General features: G+C 33.9%; 1 protein-coding gene across 2 annotated transcripts; it reads right to left on the bottom strand.

The window, feature by feature from the left end:
* Positions 1 to 781: 781 nt before the first annotated feature.
* On the bottom strand, positions 782 to 14950 carry LOC129284977 (biotin carboxylase 2, chloroplastic). 2 transcript variants are annotated; one of them, XM_054920515.1, is made up of 17 exons: positions 14806 to 14950; positions 14582 to 14645; positions 13322 to 13647; positions 11501 to 11642; positions 10744 to 10842; positions 10585 to 10641; positions 8903 to 8974; positions 8312 to 8401; positions 7410 to 7469; positions 4796 to 4981; positions 4553 to 4645; positions 4409 to 4490; positions 4076 to 4182; positions 3063 to 3138; positions 2781 to 2827; positions 2619 to 2681; positions 782 to 1022 (listed from the first exon to the last, which is right to left on the bottom strand). In XM_054920515.1, exons 2-17 carry the CDS (start codon positions 14627 to 14629, stop codon positions 963 to 965), a joined length of 1608 nt encoding a protein of 535 aa, XP_054776490.1. In that variant the 5' UTR covers positions 14630 to 14645; positions 14806 to 14950; the 3' UTR covers positions 782 to 962. The 2 variants fall into 2 exon arrangements, with proteins under 2 accessions (XP_054776490.1, XP_054776480.1); XM_054920505.1 differs by having other exon boundaries at positions 14751 to 14937.
* Between the last annotated feature and the right edge of the window lie 8474 nt (positions 14951 to 23424).

Below are 23424 nucleotides of genomic sequence, written 5' to 3'. Positions count from 1 at the left end.
ACATCTCTACCTCATAACAACTGGAAAATGAAGAAAACCCGAAAAGTATGTAAAAATGTATGAAATGTTTATATGCATATATTTAAAGTTATAAATTATGAAATAAGTATATATAATTTGGGTGAAAAAGATGAAATATAGTTAGATATTACCTTTTATGTACTATATATTATTTTGGGATGATAAAACTTTTGATCTCTTAAATTTGCTTCAATTATTAATTTAGTCCTTGAAGTTTGATATTTATGAATCAAGTCCTTAATAGTTTGTAATTATATACAACTAATCCTTCTAGCTTAAAAGGAAAAATAACGCCTCAGAAACTAATTGTATAGCATTACAAAACTTTAGGGACTTTATTAATAAAAGCTATACTTCAAGAACCAAATCAACAATCGACACAAAATTAAAATATTAAAAGTCTTATTATTCCTATTATTTTGTTTGAAGTCTAAGCATTCAGTTTCTGGGTTACATACATGTCCTCATATTGATTCCTATATAATTATTTTTTATTTTAAACATATACTACTTAAAATATATTAATTTACTTGTGACTAACTGAAAATTATAAATTAGGATCTCGTTAAATGGCCAATTCCATCGTAGCATTGAGCCAATGAAGCACAGAAGCGAACTTGAGTTTGCCAAAAAAGCACTTCTGGCGTTTTGGGCGTCTAAACTCTCAGCCTAACATGCACCAGAATTATCCAGGGCTTGCTGGGGGGTTTTTTTTCTTTTTTTTATACTCATTATAATTGTTTTTTACAACACAATCATGAATTTGGAACAAAGCTGCAACCATATAATTCCAGTTCCTTGCAATCAAGTAATCAGACACGAAATTCAACAAATTTTACAGCATAATGTCAGCAATGAATTGAACCGAGACTGAACAAAATCTCGTTAAACTTTCACATGCAGGAATAAATGGTTACAACAAATTCTTTAAGGCAGTGGCTTCACGCAGTTGCGCCGGCAAGTGCTTTGGCTGTGTTAGGTAGTACATTCTTCTGGGGCGGCTGCATTGCGCCCAAAAAAAAAAAAAACATTAAAATGAATTACAAATTTGAGCAAAACAAAAACTTTCATAATTAGATCAGATTTTCCCTTTATCGGTCTGAAATCGGGAATAAAACCAACCAAAACACAATGATATCAGCAAGTAGGATTACCGTCTGATTTTCTTGGGTTCAACTATTTATGACCGCTTTCCATCTTCTGTATTAACAGTTTGACAGGATATGTGACAATAGTCAAAATATATCTTGATCTGCAACTAAGAGATAAGTTTACCAAGTGGACTGTCCATGGGAAGTCTAAGGTTGGATAGCCGGTAAAAGTTTACACAACGTGCTAGAGCTGGCTCTGCCAGGACCAGAAAACATTAAGTGTACTAAAAGTTTGAGACAAACTGATGAGGGCTCCCAGAATTTACAGCCACTGTCAGGTCTCGTGAAATAGTGAGCAAGACCAAAATTTTTCAATTTCCTCAGGTTCACAGTTTCTGTAGTATCTCTCTATCATGAGTACAAGTTCAAAAGGAAAATCTATCCCAAAAGATTAGTATGTTAGGAAGAGCCTTTTATATTTATAAAACTCACTCCATTTGTAAGGCTCCTTAATGTGAGACTTATGACTTGACATTTCTAACAACTCTACTTCACAGTACTTCACTCAATCTCCTACATGTCAAAACCTTTTGTGGCTAGCCCTTTTCGTGAAACTATACTCTATGTCATGAGCACAAATCCAAAAGGTGAACTCATCCTAAAAGACTAGCCTTTAGGTGAGAGAGCTTTTCAAACTTAAGAACCCTACTTGTGAGAGTCCCCAATGTGGGACTCATGACACCCTCCTTAATAGATAGTGCAACAAGTTTGAAACTCATTGCTAGAGACACAATATCAGGGTTTTAGCTAGAGATGGGAATCCGGGTGGGTCTAGCCCTTATGGCTCAAGCCCTAAAACTCGGTTACCCTAAATTTGACCTAATTTTGAGCCTCGGCCCTTACTAACAGGACTCAAAGCCAAGCCCGTAAGTCATCTTTTTAGAAAGAAAAATCCAACATTTTAATTCAACAAAGATTTAAAAGTCTAAATTCAACATAAAACAAATCAAAATCTCACATAAAATTTAATAAAGATTTAAAAGTTTAAATGTAAGATGATGATTAAAATCTTCAGCTAGATCCTCCTCATCATAAGATGAAGATTAAGATGAGGGAGAGACGAGGAATGAGAGGCGTGAGGTTGAGTGGTTGACTAGCTATGGCTAAAGGCATGAGGCAGTGAGGGAGAGATGAGCAAAGAGAAGTAAAAGGCAATCACATGGTCCAGCAGGGTTCAGAAAGTTGAGTGATTAGGGTTTAGCAGTAGAATTCTTCTTCAAACCAATTAAACGCCCATTCCATGAAAATTTAAAAAAAATGATAAAATAATCAGGCTTGAAGGACTGCTTGGGCCCAAGCCTCTTTTTATAGAACTTATCAGAGATAGGCCCTTAAGCCCGATTACTTTAAAAAAAAAAAAATCTAATTTTCAAAGTCCGGACTTTTATTTAAACACGGCTGCAAGCCTAGCCCTTATTCTCAACTCTAGTTTTAAAAGGTTCTTACCATAGCCAACTCCTGCTCATGCTTTGGAATAAAAGCCGTATCAACCTTGCCATTTCTAAAATCCTGTATAGCAATAAAGATATCATATATGAGACGCCGTATGACTTCTGTAAATATGCAAATATATTTCAAGGATGATACTATTTTAACAGATGCACCCACCTCAATGTCAAGGATAAGCTTATGGTAATCAATTGTTGTAGGGACCCCTGTAACAAAATACATTAATTGATCAAAAATGGATAGAAGAATTTCGGATTTTTCCCCTAACAATTGAGGCCTGCATATGTAAAAGAACATTGACCGAGGTTCAAAACAAAGGCATGAATAACTCTCCTTTCAGTCTTCCAATGCTTGAGGTTAAGGGAAACAATTGACTTGCACCGGTATATAATGCGATGCAAAATTCACAAATTCACAATCATTGTACTTGAATCATTTTACCTGTGATGATAGTGTCATCTAGTGCCCTCTTCATTCGCTCAATCGCTTTATCCCTTGTTGGAGCCCATACAATTAGCTACAAAATTTCCCGAAGTCAAGGCAGGGATAAATATTTCAAATATAAGTACTTGACTGAAATAAATAAAGGTGCAGTGCACTCAATTTCTCATCAAGGTTCATCACTAGGCAAGGAAGAGAAATGTCGTGTGCTGAGGGAAACTTAAAAATCTAAATTCATAGAGTAGCTCCCCCTCCCCCCTCCAAAAACAAAATCCAAGAAAAATGAAGATGGTTTTTCTTTCACGGTATTCAAAATAAATAGTAAGCATTCGACATCTGAAGGTGCCAGTTGAATGTATCCTCTAGTTCCCTTGAACTTGGATAAAACAAAGCTAATAAGCTATCCAAGTTATGACTAGATTATATTGTATCATGACAAATACTCTCCTCATACATTGCATGTTTCCCAAGGAATCCCCAATCAATGGGGACGCAAACCTTAAACTCTCTGGCAGCAAAAGTACTACTAGTTATCTCACATGAACAACTGTCCAATCACGTAACATCACTCATCCTCAAGAGGAGTGTTTATACCAGCAATATTAATTTTTACGAAATATTGAGATGACGAAGAAAATCTACCCAGATTGACCTGGGTCAGGATTTTGATTTTCAATGAAAAAGCAGCTCCATGCAATTGAAACGAACCATTGCCTTATACATTGGCTGATGTTAAACTCAAGCAAAACATATCATTTGATTAGGTATAAAAGTATACATTATCATTGCTTAAATCCCAAAGCCCTTGCAAGGTTATTGACCAATTGACTATGATCATATCTTTTTCATAAAATATTAACTGGCATTGAATTATTTGATCAACTGAATAGATTGAAGACAAGCATTTTCAGTTAATCTGTTTATATCGTGACAACATAAGCTGTGGATTTAGCACCTCATATACAATCAAATTCATGGGGAAAAAAAAATTAACAAGAAACAGAGCAATGCACCTTTCCGAGCAGGGAGTCATAGCTAGGAGGAACCACATAATCAGGATAAACATGACTATCCATTCTCACAAAAGGACCTCCAGATGGCAAGTATGCTGTTATTCTCCCTGTTGTTCAAGATGTCTCATTAATGAGAAAATAACAAATAAAAAGGTAAAACAACCTAGAGTCTTTTTGGCATCTTAATTACAACTATAACTGAATGAATGAAGCCAATTGACCAAACAGCTTACAAATCAGCATGTGAGTTGGGTTGCTGTGTTTCAATTAAATACCACAGATTTTAGGCTATTTCTTGGAAGCATGTAGTTGCAGAAATTCACATCAATATACCTGGCCCTGGTCTGAATCCCTTGAAAGCGTCTTCAGCGTTTATACGGCATTCAATGGAATGACCTCGAAGTGCAATATCTTCCTGCAGAGAAAATAATTACTATAGGACTAAAAAATCACTGGTAAAATATTACCTTGCAGTACCTGTTTGTATCTAAGTTTTTCTCCCATGGCTACACGAATTTGCTCTTCTATTAAATCAACAGAGGAAATCATTTCTGTCACAGGATGCTCAACCTAATTCCAATGAAGTGCCCCACCATAAAAAAAAAAAAAAAAAAGAAGAAGAAGAAAAAAAGAAAAGAATGAAAAAAGTAATTTTTTATTTGGTTCAAAAAAGAAAAAAGAGCAATGCTTGTTTGGTTCATTTAACTTATTAGCTCAAACCTGGATACGGGTATTCATCTCCATGAAGTAGAAGGAACCCCTTTCATCCAAGAGGAATTCTACCGTTCCCACACCAATGTAACCTATGGATGCAGCTGCTGCGACTGCAGCATCACCCATTGCCTTCCTCAACTCTGGGGTTAATGCAGGAGAAGGTGCTTCTTCCAACAATTTCTGATTTCGCCTCTGCATAGAAGTCGTAAGAAACAGAAACAATACTTCAGCTGGTATTTAAAAGTGATCAGAAAGAAAGAAAAGTAAATAACCAGAAGCCTATGTATAGAGTTTCTTATCATTATATGAAGTCATTGACTCTTCCTCTTTTCTTCCTCTCAAAGAATGTGTTTAACTGAGATTAGTAGGAGAGTCATTTTTTCTTTGATGCTGATGGGTACCCAAGTGGGATAGGGAATCCTATCCCAAAAACTAGCTATTGAGATGAAAAAACCGATCCACTTAAATATCCTATTGAGCATCTCATATTACTCGATGTGGGATTTGATATCCCATGTTACAAGTCTCCATTATTTGGCACCCTATGAAAAGCCAACGTCCTAGGGGCTACACTCCATGGCACTTAACTCTGCCTTCTAACAGTCAAAAGACTTGGAAGGTAGCCCTTTCCAAAAGCACCGACAACCAGGCTTTAATATCAATTGATGAGTACTTAAGGAGGATGATAAACTTTACTCCAAAAACTAGCCGTTGAGGTAAGAGAATCGACCTACTTAAATATCTCATTGAACATTTCATACTACTCAATGTAAGACTTGGAATCTTGTACTACCAAGTCTCCATAAGCCACACTTTTTGATATCCATGTACTTTGAATTATTTTTGTCTTGTTACATCAGCAGCATTAGATATGAGGTGCTAATGGAAGGAAAGTTAGATGGAAATATAATATTAGTTATTTATAAATTAAGAATCCTTGTTATATATAGAAACTAGGATTTTAAATAGAAGATAAAAGTTTACTTTTAGTCATTAAATTTATAGCAAGTTTCAATTTAGTGCTTTAACTTTATTTTCTTTTTAATCCTTTCCTTTAAAAAAAAAAAAATCCCTCTCTATTAACACCATTAATCAAGTCAATGGAAAAAGCTTACTTGTAATTGAATTGACTTATCCCATAATAATTTTAACCCCTCATCAAGTCAAAAAAGCCCAAATTAAAATAAAAAAAAATATTTTCTTTTATAGAAAATACCAAATTTAGATTTTTTTTAACTAAAAATCTTATATTTAAAAGAAATAAGAAGCATTATTTTTTATTTGCTTTTGTCATTATTACACAACAACAACAAGAAGCCTTGTTCCATTAGGTGAGGTCAACTACATGGATTGTACGACACCATTGTGATCTATCATATATCAAGCTTTTAGAAATATTATTAACCAAGGGATCTTAATCAACAACTTCTAAAAGTGTTTTATTTGGCCTTTCTCTAGCCCTCTTAATAGGGTCAAAGTTATCCGTTCCACTCTTCTCATTGGTCTCTCCTACGTGTCCAAACCATCTCAAATGATTTTCTATCATTTTCCCCTTAATAGGTGCTATGCCAATTTTTTCACATATGTGCTTATTTCAGATTTTGTCTTTATGAAGCAATTAAAATTTAAGTTAATATAATTCCATATAAGTAGCAATAACAATAAGCCTTATTGCACTCAGTGAGATCAGTTATATGGATTGCATGATGCTATCATGTTGTATCACCAATCAAACCTTCAGGTATATTGTTAACCAAAAGATCTCATTCAACAACTTCATCAGGTATTCTCTTTGCTCTTCATCTACCTCTCTTCATAGGACTCAAGACTAGATATTCCACTCTCCTTACCAAAATGTCCCATGGCCTTCTTTGTATATGTCCAAACCATGCTAAATTATTTTCTACCATCTTTTCAATAGATCTCATGCTCACTCTTTCTCATATATACTCGATGCAAATACTATCTTTTCTGGTATGCCCACACATCTATCTTAACATCCTCATCTTTGCTACTCCAACTTTAATGTTCTTGTTGTCCCTTTAAAGCTCTCCACATTTACTATCATATAACATAGTTGATCTAATAACAGTTCAATAAAGTATCCCTCTAAGCTTATTGGATAATTTCTAACCACAAATAATTTTCATAGGCTTTCTCCATTTGAACCACCTAGATTGTATTCTATGTGCAACATCTCTATCAATTTTGCCATCATTTTAAACACTTGCTCCCAAAAATCTAGACTAGTTTACATGTGGTATGATCTGATTTCTCAATCTAACCTCCACATTACTACTAATTGGTCTCTCACCAAAATTCCATATAGGCATTTGCAACCAAAAAAAAAAAAAATCATTTATCTTTTCTGTAAAGTAAATTACATGTTAACTTCTAATAATCTAATTCTCAGCTATGAATTCACCAAGGCCCGAAATTACAATAAGTCAGATTTTAGGTTTATTTAATGTAAAATTTTAATGCCAATCAAGATACGCACTTACAGTAAATATTATAGCATATGTAGAGCAAGAACCAGTTTGACAGACCACAAGTTCTAAGGCCAAATTTTTTTTTTTTTTTTGGAGAGTGGGGATAGGGGACTAAGGCTGTAAAAGACCTGGATGCTGCAATCACGCTCTCCAAAGTGAACAACGTTACCATATTTATCCGCAAGAACCTGTTAAGCAATGCAGCGGAGGGTATATGAGATTAACATTTATACAAAAGGGGTAAAAGGAAAAGCGGATACTGAATGTAGAAAAACAAAAATCCAATGTTTATTAATTCAAGCAGATATCTTAACATCTAGCAAAAGAAGAAGAAGAAGAAGTACTACTATGTAAATGCTTCAACAAGAATCAGACATTAAATGAATTTATTTATTAATCTGTTTTTCTGAAATCTGGATGTAGGTCTCAGTCTCAGACCAAAGCATCCAAAACTACTCGGATAACAAACTTGGAATTTGTTAAGTACTAGTTTATAATCAATGACTGTATTGTTGGCCTGTGTTAGCCAAATCTTGACACAGGAGTGTAGAGAAAGCAATCTAGGAGTTTCAATCTGCCATAAGCTCGAATGCAGAAAGGAAGCTGTGATGTGATTCAACAATATTGAAAACAAATGAATGTGAAACTTGGATTCGCATTTTGCATGATGAGGATTTTATTACTTTGGTAATTCAAACGGGGAAATGAGGAATTTTTTCAGTTCTAATTCCAATATGATTTATCTGTTTTAGCTAATCACATGAAATCATGTTACTAATTAGCAGCATTGAGTCAATGTTTCCCTTTCACAACCCTTTGAGAAGACAAGGATATTTGCATTTCATGTAGGTGATTATTACAATGCTCAGCATGCAAAAATTTAAGGGTGGGTTCTCTGAGAAAATTTCAGCTTGAAAATTTGTTCTAGAAACCACATTTTTCATGAATAAAATTCCCTTAAGCATTAACCTACTGCCGGAAACCCAGGCAAAAATCAAATTATTAATCTCTGAAACAAAGATAAAATTACCTGGAACTCAATGTGCCTAGGATTTTGAATGTATTTTTCCAAATAAACACCATCATTGCCAAATGCAGCTGCCGCTTCACTCTTAGCTTGCTGCATATCAATGAAAGTGAACCAATTTTCATCAAAACCATACATGCTTATTTGTGTGGACAGGATGAATTTAACTAATATTTATATAACATACCTAATATCATCTTTGTACAATTAGCATCTGTCACTAAGAGGACCTCTATCTAAAGCCAACTAATGTAAAATAGATTGTTTTCTGCTATGAATTATGACAATTGAATGGAACATAAAGTCACTGTAGATAATCTTGTTATACCTTTGGACCTCAAACAAAGCAATAGGAATTCTTGATCTACAAATTTGTTAAAAATATATACGCTAAAACAATGCACAGTTGTGCACAAGGCACAAACATTTTTCTTGTCTTCTCAAATTGTTTGCTTTTATCTGATAAACCTTATAGCTATTGTATATGCTTATTGTTTGATGAAATATTTCTGCCTATTTTAGGAGGCATGAAAGTAAAGACTTTAAATTACAGATCAATCAAGATATCTTCAGAACTTCACATGGAAAAGATACCTGTAACAACTTCACAAACTCGTCAGGTTCTTTAGCGAGACGCATGCCACGCCCTCCACCACCCGCTGTTGCCTAAGAAGCATAAAATGTTTGACAGCTAACATTAATTGGCATATATTTTAGTCCTCTAATTCATTGCAATGCTGCAGTTGCACTTGAACATGAAAGAAATAAGAATTAAGAAACTTTATGAAGGTCATTCAATCACCATCAATGTTCCCTTAAAATAATTATAATAGTTAGTTGAGTACTCAGTCAAGCATAAAACTTTTCCTCATTTGAAAGATTCTAACGAATAAAGACAACTCTTGGGTGATGAATACAACTACTTCACATCACAGTTACGGATGCAAACCAGAATGTAAATGCTGCTATAGTGTTTTCTCCAATAAAGGATGCTGAAACATGAATGATTCCTCTAGGGTCCTTAAGAACAAATTATCATAGGGTTCAATCCAGAGAGGCCTATATATTACATAAAGGGAAACAGGAAGATATCAACAAAGTTGGTTAGACACAGCAACAAATCCATTTCTTCCTCTTGATTTATATATTACCAGCCAGCCTACTATTAATTCAGTTCAAACCTAATACCCAGTGCCGGGAAAGGGAATAAGAAGAGTTGGAGTTATCAAATTGTGCTCAAGTCATAAATTTCTTAACTAGGGAAACTAACTGAGATCATCCCTCTACTGATGTAATTAAAGAAGCTAGAAAGCTTGTATTGAGGGAGTGGGATGAATATTCAGTTTCACATATAGGGAATGTAATCAAAGTGCAGACGCCTCAGCTAAGTTTCAACTACCACCTCTCCCAATAAAAGATGGGTTTGCTTGAAGGTAGAAAAACAAGAATCAATTCTTTAAGCTAAGTTACATGAATTCTATCAGATTTGTCTCTTTTCCAACAAAGGAATAATTGGGCAGGAAATTCAATTTAGGCCAAGGGGAGGAATTATGCAGCCATAGACAAAGATAATTCAGGTAGTGATAATCCATATTGGCAGCCTCAGCACCTCAAATAGCTTTGAAATTGAGCATGGGACATAATATGAAAGTATATGAATCCTTCAAAGCCACAAAGCATAAGTGAATTGTCAAGGAATTCAGCAAGTTCAAAGTTCAACCCAAAAGTTTAAGCTATCAAGTGAATGTCCATCATTGGATTTTTATTTATTTGTCTTTACTGCTTTGTATAGAAGATTTACCGTAACATTCTGCCATTATTTCTTTTACTATCTTTTAGCCTACAATCATGGGACTCAAACTCAAAAAGCAGGGATTGTTGCTATCAATCCCATATTTGTTCAACAACAACAACAAGAGGGAAAAGCAGACAATTAATAGCTTTACTTGACATGAATAAGATACCCTCCATCCCCACAAAAAATTCTTATTGATCATGATATGAATAACTTAATACTCTCAGTCTTTATCACAAAAAAAGAGAGTCTCGTTTTTCCCATGTACATTTATTCATTCAGCTGTAGAAAAATTATTTATTGATCTATTAATGTACACATACAAATCTTTTAATGAATATATGAATAGTTTTATGATTGTATGCATATAAAAAATTCAAGCATGAGAAAAATGATCTCTGCCACCCATCAAAGCTAGAATTTACTTCAAGAGCTTACAAGACACAGAGGCTTAAAAATAAAAAATAAAAGCATTATGCACCTTGATCATCACTGGGAAACCAATCTCATTTGCCAGCTTAATGGCTTCCTCTGTGCTCTGTTACAGTGCTTCTTTTCATTAATTTGATGCCATGAAAGCAGAACTGACCTCCTTTCAAGTATCTGAAACTTTTAGTGAACCTAAGTAAAAATATAATACCTGCAACAGTCCATCACTTCCTGGAACAGTTGGCACGCCTGCTTTCTTCATTGTGTCTCTGGCAGTCGATTTGTCACCCATAACCCGAATGCTGTCAGGCTGATAATTTTAACCATATATTCAGTTTAACAAGAAAATTAGAATGCAAAATTCAGAACTACGAATCTTCTGCCATGGCTTTATGAATAAATATCAAAACATAAACTAATACATCAAATCCACATAAGATTGAGAAAAACTAGAAAGCAACATTTGAGGAGACAAAAACTAAAAGAAGGCATGAAAATTGGAGTTCAGTTACATAACAAAGTTTCCAATGAAATTCTTCAGAATTAGAAAAGCACAACAAAAGACAGGGGGAGCCAACTATCAAATACAGCTCTAGAGGCACATTTTCTGGATAAGGATTAGCTCCACTGCTATTTCAATTTTCAGCCAACCTTGATAACCATTTGCTCACTTGCCAGAAGACCAATAGCAAACAATATCATACAATATCAATCTGGATATAAATTAAAGTTCAGCTCATATGATATGCTAGCGGCTTAGTATATTAGTCCTCCCAAAGAACCTGTGAAAAAGGATACTTCAGCAGTATACTGGTTTTTTAAATTTTCAAGTTCAACTTCAATCCATGTAGGTTCCAAATATTAAAGCCAAGTTACAAAAACATTAACAGACCTGTCAAACAAGAGGCAAAGCAGCAGACAAGAAGCAGGTGTTTTTCATATTTTGCAGGTTACACACTCTTACTCACATTAGGCCCAATGAAGTTGATCCCATGTTCTCTGCACATTTCAACAAATACTGCATTCTCAGCAAGAAAACCATATCCAGGATGCAACATTGTGCATTTACGGCTGATAGCAGCAGATAGCACATTCGGAATCAATAAGTATCTGCACAGAGACAGAGAAACATACATGTGAAATTTGTCTCCAGAGATTGATCCACATTTTGAAGAAATGAAGACCGATCTTCATCTTTAATACAATACAGTCATCAGTAAGAGGGTACTTATGGATCTCTTTATCAGGATAATTCATTTTTCTAAACAAGTAATAATTTTTTCATAATTGCTAGCAAAGCAAAGTAATAGTACAAGCCAACAACCAAAGCAGGAGGTTCCAAATTGGAACTGAAGCTGAAATATATACATCACTCATCTGCAGCCTTCAAACTTGAACATCATAAATGTTCCGCCTAGTCACAAATATTATATATCACTTTTTTAAATTTTAAACCCAATGAGTTCAATATAAAACTTTATTGTGTGAAGGTATCAACCACTTGTTCCTACATTTTTTTTCTGATAGCCTCATCATTTCTATCAGTATGAATAATAGACTTCATCGTACCAACGCTTTAAATGAAAGCATGACAGAACCTAATGATAAAATGTGTACTACGTTATATTGTTTACCATTACCTTTTGTCCTATAAGTTTACCTAAACTCCTTGGCACCTTTCTTATTTTGTTAACAACCAAAAAAACCTATATGATTGAAGATAAGCTAAATTTCAAAAGATAAATACATAATTTCCAAGAAATAATCCCATCATGATTCCTCTATGGCCTCCCCTTCTTGAAAAATTATCAACCAATTCCCATTCAAGTTAATTGACCTCCTCTTATTTTTTTTTTTTAAATAAAAGTTCAGTCTGTTCAGCATTAATTCCTTATTCATTTTCTTTTACATGAATATGCCAAGGTAGTCAAATGCAAAAGGCACCCTATGGCATTAAAACTCTAAAATGCATCAGGAGGTACTAGAATAGCACATGCCTGAGTAATTCAAGGTGCTAAAGTAAGAAAATTAGAAAACAAATGTCATATAAACAAAAAAAGACAAATGTAACTTAAAATAACATTTAATAAATTAATTCTGAAAAAAATTATATATGAAAAAAAAATACATAAATTTATTAACGATGACAGTCATGAGCCATTGGCAAAGCATCAAAAGATAAAATGCACTGGAGTTCATATACCTTAATAATAATAGTCAGGTGTTATCATGATTATCAATATTAGAGTCTAACCCAAATCCTGCCTCCAATAATTCATGTATATAAAGCTGTTGTTTACTTGTTTCAGTAAATGTATGTTCATATATAGGCTTTAGAGCTGTAAAAGGAAGTTAGTTTCCAGTAAGGTACCTAATGCTTTCTTTCTTTTTCTTGTGAATGTTATCAAAATCCCCAAAAAGCTAACAGCCCAAACAATATTTTAAAGAAAGAATTAGTATTTTGCCCTATTCCCTTAAATATAAAAGGTTGGGCAGAACTTTTCAGGTTTTTATGGTTATTGAACTTAAACTTTTAAGTTGATTACTTCAAATGAGTAAGGTGCATGCCTTTCACAAGGGAAAAGGCACTCGCCTTTTGGCACCTTACTGAAGGTGAGAGATACTAAGGTGAGTGCCCTCGACTACACTAGAATATGCATCATGTGAACTTCATATTTATCAATCTTGCTAACCAAACAGGGTAAGAATATATACATATATTTAGCAATTAGAAATCACGAGGAAGTAATAATATAATCATGATTAAAGGATAGAAGTATGTAACTCACGATTGACTACTTGGTGCTTCACCTATGCAAACCGATTCATCAGCCAATTTCACGTGAAGAGCATCTTTATCTATGGTTGAGTACACAGCCACACAAGGTATGCCCAATTCATGAGCAGTTCTAATTACACGAACCGCAATTTCACCTCTATTTGCCACCAAGATCTTATCAGCTTGGCATGTCACATTGAGAGCCCCGCAATGCCTCCTATGTTTATGACTAACTTGAGCATTTTGAGCCCTTTGCCTTGAAAGATTCAGTTTATTTCCCACTAAAAAGCTTAATTGGGAACTCTTGATTGCTCTAGATTTTGGCATAAACATACCCTTCCATTCAAAGAAGAACACATTATATATGCATATATAATTATATACACATGCATACAAATATATAGGCAAGAAAAGGCTGAACGGAAATGGAAAATATATACAGGCTGTAAATAGTATAAATGCCTTGTCCATTCAGCAAAACCCATGTGTTAGGTTTCTTGAAGTTCTACATTTAGTTGCATCCAAAATACATTTTGCGTGTTGCACCAAGATTGCCTTATATTCACAATTTCATTTTATGATAATGGTATCAAAAACTCTTTAGAAGCGTTAAACTGAGACAAGAACCTCAAGAGAAAAGGTCATAATCTATATCATATCTTACAGTACAGAGCATGATCAGTCCACTTCATCTTTTCCCATCTTTTTAGCCCAAGGGAAAAGGGTGTGGCAAAAGGGCAGGAAATGCCGATTTGAGTTTTATCTGATTTTCCACACATCTTTACATGCTATTCAAACTTCAACCAAAAAAAGGAAAACGTGTAGATGTCATACAACATATAATGCTTCACAACATTTTGCCACCAGAACAAAATGTCAAGCTGAAAATCATTGAGGTACATCCTTTAGAAAATAGCACTGACATGACTCAGAATTACACAGCACCGTATTTGTCTTGCCAATAAAACCCTATCTCTGAATATTGAAAACAATAACGCGATATCAGTCTTAGCCAACAGAGTGGAAAGGATCTATGTTAAAATAAATGATGATAAAATTAAAAAAGTTGCCAGGCATTTTATGGGAATGGCAAGTGTCACTTTGTACCCGCTAAGTTCGCGATATAAATGGGATGACAAAATAATGCAAGACTATGAAATAAACCCGTAGTTGAATGCTAACTGTTTGTGTGAGACTTATTTCTAACAGAAATCAGTGCTGAGAACATAGTAGAGCTTATCTATAAAAGCATTCCGATGGATGAACTTACAACATGAGGTGAGCAAACAGACTTGCAAATTGGTATTGTAGCTTCCATTTTTGAAACAAGATTCCTAAAACAAACAAAGACGCAAGAAATTGCAGATCATTTCATCATAGAGAAATCCTGTGTTGCTATAAGAATTGACTAGGTGATATAATGGGAGTAGGAGAATCACCGCTTAAAGTCTAACAAAAATCCAAAATGTTATAACGATAAAGCAGAGAGCTTGCCAGAGAACAAAATGAGAGTGGATGTTGGTGTCCACTCCCCGGAGCTGATATGGAGGTAGATTTCGATGTAAACGATGGCGGTACCAGGTTGGATGCTCCGCCCAGGTTACTTGAAGGGTGCGGATCCTCTGTAGGTGCACCCTTCTCCTTCACATTTGGGCAACCAGATCCAGATTCAGATGCCATGCGATTAATCCTACGGACCAAATCTCACTATTTCAGCCCCTACGCAGAACCCAACCTGCAATCAGCTGAGTGGGCCTGGCAAGAACTTTTTACTCATGCCTTTAATATCCGTCCCAAATCTTTCGAAAAACTTATATATCTGTGATCTGTCCCAAATTATGCTTTTCACTTTTCAGGTCTTAATACGATGCTAGCTTGTTAGGCCAATTTCAGTAGGATGGAATATCATGGATGAAAATGGAAAGAGAAAGGGAAAGGCCAGAATCCCCTGCTTGGTGACAAGAAAGGGCTTCTTTGAAAGGCCCATTCCTTTAAACTAAGGGAATGAGGCTTCTTGAGGTGCACTGATGGAAAATGGGCCGGTTCCCTAGTTTACCCTTTTGAACCAAATAAACTCTAACTTAGTAGGAAGAAAAATTTAGAGAGAAAACTTTTAAAAATAGTTTAAAAATATATATGTATATTATTTTTTAAAAATTTTTCTTCTAATTTTCTCATCTTCCTATTTTCTTTATATTTTTCCTTTTATCCAAACCAACCCTAAAAGGAGCGTCGAGATGGGTTACGAACATTCACATAGTTGTATGATAGAACAACAACAAAGGGAGCCACGCAAGAGCCAATGGACGTTTATGGAGGAACAACAACAATAACAAACCTTCAGACCAAAAACAAAAAAACAAAAACAAAAATGACAAACCCAACTAGTGGCATTTGTGATAGGGGAGTTTTGGTTGAGGATGATAATAAGCAAAGGATGAATCCAGAAATGAAAGCATAGAGGCAAAATTAAAAATTACTTAAAAGATGGGAGCTAACACTGATTTTTACATTTTTTATAAGAAAAATAAAAAAATTCCTAAAAAATTTTTAAGGACCAATCAAATTGTAGAGGGCCAAGGGCCCCCTCTTGCCCCCTTTAGATACATACCTGATAACGGGAGACAAAGCTTCTACGATCATAAATCCATTAACACACCCAGGGTCCCAAAAAAAAAAGGGACGTCGGAGTTTTGCTTGGTTAACATTTTCTTTTCCTCTAGTCTTGTAGGACAACTTCTACCCATTACTCTACTATTTCCATTTATTCACTTTACACTTCCTTCGAAATTGATGATTGTTGCCAAGGCAACGTTAAAGCTCTTTTAGCCTCTTGGACTACCAACTCCTTCCCTCTCTTGTTAGAATAGATGATACCCTCTCCCTAGTGTTAAGGTTATGTTGACACACACTACTATTTAAAAGGAAAAAACACTTTTTACACTTGGTTAAAAAAAAACTAGTGTAAAAAAAATTAATTGGTATTCTATACTAGTTGTATTACTTGACCGGTGTAGAATATTTTTAATATTTTTTTCTAATTGAAAAGCATAATAATTTATCAAATTAATCTTTTAACATTGTCAACATCAAGTAAGGCGCAGGGCCGGAACCAACATTTAAATTATGGGAGCCATTTTTAAATTAATTTTTATTTTTTTAATCTTTCTTTTAAATGATTTTAAAAATAATTGCATAACTTAAAAAGATCATCAGATTAAAATTTGTGTATAACTATACATAACATTTAAAAAATCTTTCAAAAATGTAGAGTCATCACATATCTATATATTATTTTTTAAAAAATATTATAAGATTTAGATATTTAAAATAACTTTAATTAACATTATATACAAATTAAATAAAAAATGAAAATGTCTTCATACACATGTTCAACTTCCAAAAAATTTAACTGAAAAAAATAGTGTATAATATTAATATTAGCTATTAATTCTATTTTTAGAAATGAAGATTTAATAACCTAAAATCTTTTAATAAACTGGGAAATTATGTATTATACGATGAGCGAGAACTTCCAAACAAATATAAGACTGAACATCAAGACTATTCGTAATATCAGTTAATATCATATGGTTTTACATTACTCCATCTATGGTGAATCTCCCACCCTCACATACACAATTATGTATTCATGTAGCACAATTTCACATACATTATCCATAATCATTACAACACTATCATAGGGCATATTCCATAAATTTAACATATATAAATATACAAAGATATATGTAAATATTATAGTTTCAAAACCATTTTTCCTATTTCACACAGAATTTCAAGACCAATTCATGCTTACACGTATATACATATACATATAACTACATAATTACACATTTTATAAAACCTCATGAATAGTCTAACAATCCAATAAGTAAGGTAGATTATCTAATTACCTGAACCTTTTTGTTACTAAAAAGGATTACCCGTAGAATTCAATACTTCTCAAGCATCCTTAAGCTCAAGTAAGCCTTAAACCCTAAACCCTGAACTATAATCTACATAATTAAGTGCTAATCATTAATTATAGCAAAATAATGCTAATCCTTAATTATTAGCTCTAACATAAGTATTGCCTAGCTTAATTAAGCTGCTTACAACATCTAACTTCTATTGTTGGTTAAACCAACACCTTAATAATATTTCATTAACTTCATTTAGCTCTCATGAAGTTAGATAACACTAATTTAGATCTCAAATTACTCTCAATTTGCAAATTTAAGGCAGGTTCATCCAAACCTAAGAGCACAACTTCAAGACACCATAAACTCACCAACTACAGGTATAGAAACCCAAATTAACTTCTAATGGCTCCATCTAAAAATCAATGGGTTTGCATAGAGGTAGGTGAGAGTTCTAGGAAGTTTACCTAGCTTAAATCTAGCCCAAAACACCTCAAAAATGGCCAAAAGTTGAAGCCCCAACAAATCCAAAACCTGCCTTCGTCATCTCTCATGTTTCCTCTTCTCCTTCCTTTTGTTTTCAAATGCACAATGCTTTTAATTTACTTCAAATATGTGTGTTTGTCATGGCACATCATACTCTCCTTTAATTAAGGATACTGGGTTCTCTTAAAAGAAAAATTCATGAATATTTTTGTCCTTTAATCCTATTATCTATTCCCACTACTTACACATATAATACTATGTCTTATACATATTACAATATGAGTACTTTTTAATAAGGCTTAAAGGGTGAAAACATCTACTAACTTTTTTCATTAGGGTCATCATCTTCCTGTCCATCAATTCATAGCTTCAACCATACCTCCCTAATTTAACATTCATTAGCGAGCAAATATGGTTCAAGTCTTAGAAACCACTCTCATCCTCCCTTCCCTCCCTTTGACATCTAGAACCAAGATTTTGTACTACTATTAAACCCTACAACTCACTCTTCAACTTCTCCATTATCTACTCCTACCTCCTTAACTCCTTGTCATGGCAGACAAAGCCCTCGGATTCATGGCAATGGTTAGTTTACAATGGATCATTGTAATGACCCTAAATTTTAAATTGAATAAAATTCTCTCCCAATAGATATTTTATTTAAATAAGTTTATGGCAAGTAGAAAGGGATAGTTTATAAGAATTTATTCTAGATATTTTCTCAAGGATCCAGGGTTCAAAATTTTTGAGCAGAAGTTTTGTTTTAAAAATTATAGGAAAATGTAGTGTCCTCCTTCGTAATTTAATTATGCCTTTCCTTGTGATTTTTTCGTGCTCTTTTTGGTAATTTTCTGAGTACTTCTTCAATTAGATTTTTATATTTTTCGTGTTTGAAGAACAGAGCATTCTCGTCTCTCCTCTTCACTGACCTTAGACTTCTTTTCTCATCACTGCCGAGCCCTCCCTCCTCACCTCCGGCTTGTTCTTCTCCTCACCATCGGTATGCCTCTTGTTTTACTAGTTCATCTCTTCTGTTCGTCTATTTTCTGTCATGTACTGAGTTGAATATTTGCTTTTTTCTTTGCTGTTCTGTGGTGGAAAAAGCTACGCTCATGTGTGTATGTTTAGACTTTCTTTTCTTTCTCCCTAATAGTTGGAAGTCTGTGTGTGTATGGTAATATGATTTGTGTGTTTGTTGGCTAAAATTTTCTGTCTGCTTCCTTCCTCATTTTTCTCTGTTTCGTGGCTTACAAAGGTGGTGTATGCACGCATGTTCGATCCTTCTTTTTCTTCCTCCTCAATTGCTGGAAGTTGTGTATGTGTGTGTACGGTAGCTCGATTATTTTGTTTGCTGGCTGAATTTTGGTCTTCTTCCTTCTCGTGCGTGTGGAAACTTGAAGCTCTTCTTTGTTCCTTCTTCAGTGTTAAGCACATTTGATTTAAGTTGCTGTCACTATGTTTCGTTGATGAAAGTTACTGTTTTTCTTCTTCCTTTTCCGTTCCTATAGCAGCACGGTATTTTTCTTTTCCCTCCTTATGTTCCTATTCTATGTTGCTACTATCATGCACTTCTAGTAAGAGTTGAGGTGTATGTGTCGGTTAGTGCTGAATATTATCATGCAGTGATGCTAAATCGAATTTTAGGATGGAATTAATAATTTGAAAGCTATTGAATTGTATGGGTGCTTATCTCATAAAGTTGCCAATGATAAATGCATGCTCTCAAGGTATTTATAAAAATGTGTGAAAGAAAAATTTGGTAAATTATGGGTTATTAAAGCTTTCATGTTATAGCTCGGAGAAGTCTCTATAATTTTGGATCAAGTTATTGATTGAAAATTTTAAAATACCAAAGCAAGAGAAAGAAATAAAATATTTCAAATATGGTTGCTGGGTTAGGGACAAATATTGATTTAGAAGAAATTGATAATTTCTAGACAAGATAATAGGTTGATGACTTTTATTGGTAGTATATGAAGTGGAGTTATCATTAAAAAAAGTTATTCATTCTTCTTATTTAGGTAATTAGAGTAACCAAAAGGCAACTAAGAGATGTTTAAAAGGAACAAATTTTCATCTTGCGAGCTTTTCAGGTAAGTGGGTAGCGTCTCAACTGATTTTTCAATAAAGATTTCCTTTACTACAATAGTACATTTTTATGCAAAACTGTTTTAGTAATAACGATGTGGTTATTGAATAGTTTGTTTATTAAACTTCTTTATTTTGTGAAATTGCCTTTATCAGTTTTGAAATTTTAATTAATTAATAAATGCAAGTTTGGACTTTGATTATAAAATTTCATTTTATCAAACATTGGATTGATACAGAGAATGATTCATGCAAGTTTGACTTTGAAAATGAAAATTTTATTGTGGAAGTGATGATTTTCTCGCATGTTTGAAAATGGATTTGAATGGGACTTTATACAGAACATGGGTTGCTAACGGAAGTTTCGTTAGCTATTGGCACGCCATGGTACACCTAGCTAGCAGGGTGTTTATAGGAGGTACTAGCCCCGTGCGATGGCCAATGCACATGGAATGGAGGGATGGTTATTCGTGAGCATCATACTCACGTTTGTTTCGTGGCTTCAAGCTGCATTTGATTAGCATTACCCTCATGGACTATGTGTCCACGTTTGTTTCGTAGTTTCGGCAGCGTTTAGTTATTTACCTTCGTGGACTGTATGTCCACGTTTGTCTTCATGGCATAAACCGCGTTTGGTTATTTACTCTCGTGGACTGTATGTCCACGTTTGTTATTTGTTCTGATAAGTCCAGATAATTATGTTTTTTTAATTATTTGATAGACCTATTTTTTTATTGTTTTTGATTAATGACATATTTATAATTATTTTATGCAATTATTTGCTTTATTGAAAGTACATAATAATGACGTTTGATATGATATTTTAATGAATCAGGAATTTATTTAAAGTTACATAAAATCCTTTTTGACGAAATTTATTACATATTTGTTTGCGAAAATTTTTATTTGTAACATAAATAATTATGTTAAAATTTCTTTTTATACATATTTAGTTATTTATTATTGGGATTCTATTCATTGGAAACTTATTTGATCTCATATTCGTTAACTGGCATTAATCCTACTGATGACATTTAAAGGGCAAAAAATTATTCTGGGTGGTGGTATTTTGCTTAGCATTATCTCCTTTTGACATAAACATTTGAACTGATGTATTTTATTTTGAAAGTAAGGTTAGTTAGCTCCATATAGCCTATAGTTCAGTTTCTATTGTGGTTTATGTTATTTGTTGGCTGGAAAAAGCTGAGCTCCTAATTGAAATTTTCAATATAATAATATTATTAAACATGTTATAATTTTCAGTACAGATTCAACTATATTTTAAAATGAAAAAAATATATAAATATTAAATTAGGGCTTAAGGAGTGTGTAATATGGTCCACATTCTATGTCAGTCACCCTCTATTATTTATCGAGGCGTGACAATCATACTTTGATGAAAACTACAGAGCTCCAACAATGGTTAAACCTTCAGACCATATGAACTTAAGGAAGGAGGAGATTTGAGGGAGGCCGTAACCAGATAAGCCATTAAGGAGCGAGCTACCTGGAGCTTCCGGTGAGTAGGGAAGGAGAAGAGGGACTTTCCATGTGGACTCTATGAGAAGAAGAAGGAGACAATAATGGGTATGAAGATCATGCAAAGAGTAGTGACCATTATATGAGAAGAAGAAGGTGACATATAATATTCAGTTTATATGTAAATGACTAAGATTATCTCTATCCAATGCTGTAATAGCATGCCCATGTGAAATATGAATAACAGCTTAGTGGCTCGCCTACAACTTTATATTCTTATGCTCTTTATTAATAATAACAGAGGTATGTGTTAGGTTATTCAAGTGTGAGGGGATATAAAACAACAAGGGAAGTCATATATAGGATAAAGTTGAGCTTAATAACTAATATATAATAAAGAAGAAAGACCTGTAAACTTAAGCCTTGAGATTTTGAGTTAAGATATGGCATCCTTCTATTAATATTAGCCACTTTGTTAGGAATGGGGAGCGACTATCTAGAAATGAGGGGAAAGGGAGATGGGTAAGAGTAGCGGAAGAACACTACATCTTAACTCAAAACCTCAAGATTCAAGTTTATAAGTTCTTCCTCTTTATTATATATTAGTTAATAAGCCTAACTTTATTCAATGTGGAACTTCCCACATTATCTTATGTCCACTCACATTTGAATAACCTAATAATCTCCCCCTTAAATGTGAGTCCACAGGCTTCCCATATCAAAGATGTTCCAAACACCAAGTCCCTACCTTTTTTAGGGCCAGCTCGATTTTCAGGCTTTAAATGGTGTGGTGCACACAAGTACCTATTGAAGTAGGGCCAGTCCCATTTTAGGCTTCAAACGTGTGCATAATAATGAGCTTATATGTCCTAAATAAAACCTAACTCTGATATTACTTGTTAAGAATAAGAAGCAATAGCCAGGGAACGAGGGGAGGGGAGGGGAGAGATGGGTAAAAAGCTTGTGACTATGTTTGATATGCAATTTGAAGAGTTAGATGAAAAAACTTTTTTGACTATTCAACTATGCCTATTAAGGAAGTTCTACGAGTAGTTAATGAGACTAATGCAACTTCATTATGATTGAAGCTAGAATCTCTCTATATGATGAAAAGTGTAGCAAATAAACTTCATCTCAAAGAATGGTTATATACTATATAGTTAAAGGTACTTCTATTCAATCTCATGTTGATGAATTTAATTTCATTATTATATATTTAGAAAATATTTATATCAAAATTGAAGATGAGGATAAAGCTATCAAGTTAGTTGTCCCATTGCCTCCCTCTTATAAAAATTTCAAAGAAATTATGCTCTATGAAAATTCAGATACCTTAGCTTTTGAAAATGTAAAATCTAACTTATTGTCTAAAAAATCAAGTAAGGAGAAAGGTTAAAAAGTTGAGAACAAACAACGGGTTAGAGTTATGTGAAAATAATGTTAATGAGTTCTGTGTTAACAATAGCATTACTAGATACAAGACACTTGTAAAAAAGCCCCTGCAAAATGGTATTGCAAAATGCATTAATAGAACTCTACATCAAGCACGTTGTATGCTCTCTAATGCTGAGTTATGGCATCGGGATGATGTATGGGCTAAAACTACCTCCACTACATGTTATTTGGCTTCCAGTTTTCAAAAGAAATTTAGTCAGGTAACCCCGTTAATTATTTTAATTTAAGAGTTTTTGGGCATTTTGCATATGTACATGTTAATGATGGTAAATTAGCTCTAAAAGCTTGAAAATGTGTATTTCTTGGATATGCATATTAATTTAAGGGATATCGGTTATGGGGTTCTGACTCTAATGGGAAGAAAGTTATTCTTAGTAAAGATGTTACATTTAATGAAGAAGTATTATTTCCTTCTAAGAAAAATTCTTATGTGTCTCCTTCCACTAGTGTCGGTAATGAACAGAGTACTAATGAAAAGGTGGAGTTAAAGGTGAAAGCCATTACTCTTTCTTCTATTATGGAATCTTCATCTAATGGAGGATGTGATGATCAAATATATGATGATGTTACAAGTACCACTCCTGCTATCTATCAAGAGCAAGAATATTCTATTGGTTGAGATCATCAAGGAGGGATATTAAAGGCCTGCTCGATACACTGATGATGTATTAGTTGCTTATGCATT

The sequence above is a fragment of the Prosopis cineraria genome, unplaced genomic scaffold (assembly GCF_029017545.1).
Source record: "Prosopis cineraria cultivar Desert tree isolate PC_DT_omini unplaced genomic scaffold, ASM2901754v1 PC1, whole genome shotgun sequence".
In the NCBI taxonomy this organism is placed as follows: domain Eukaryota; kingdom Viridiplantae; phylum Streptophyta; class Magnoliopsida; order Fabales; family Fabaceae; genus Prosopis; species Prosopis cineraria.
Note: the sequence above shows the minus strand (reverse complement) of the source record. Positions and strands in the feature narration are given on the sequence as shown.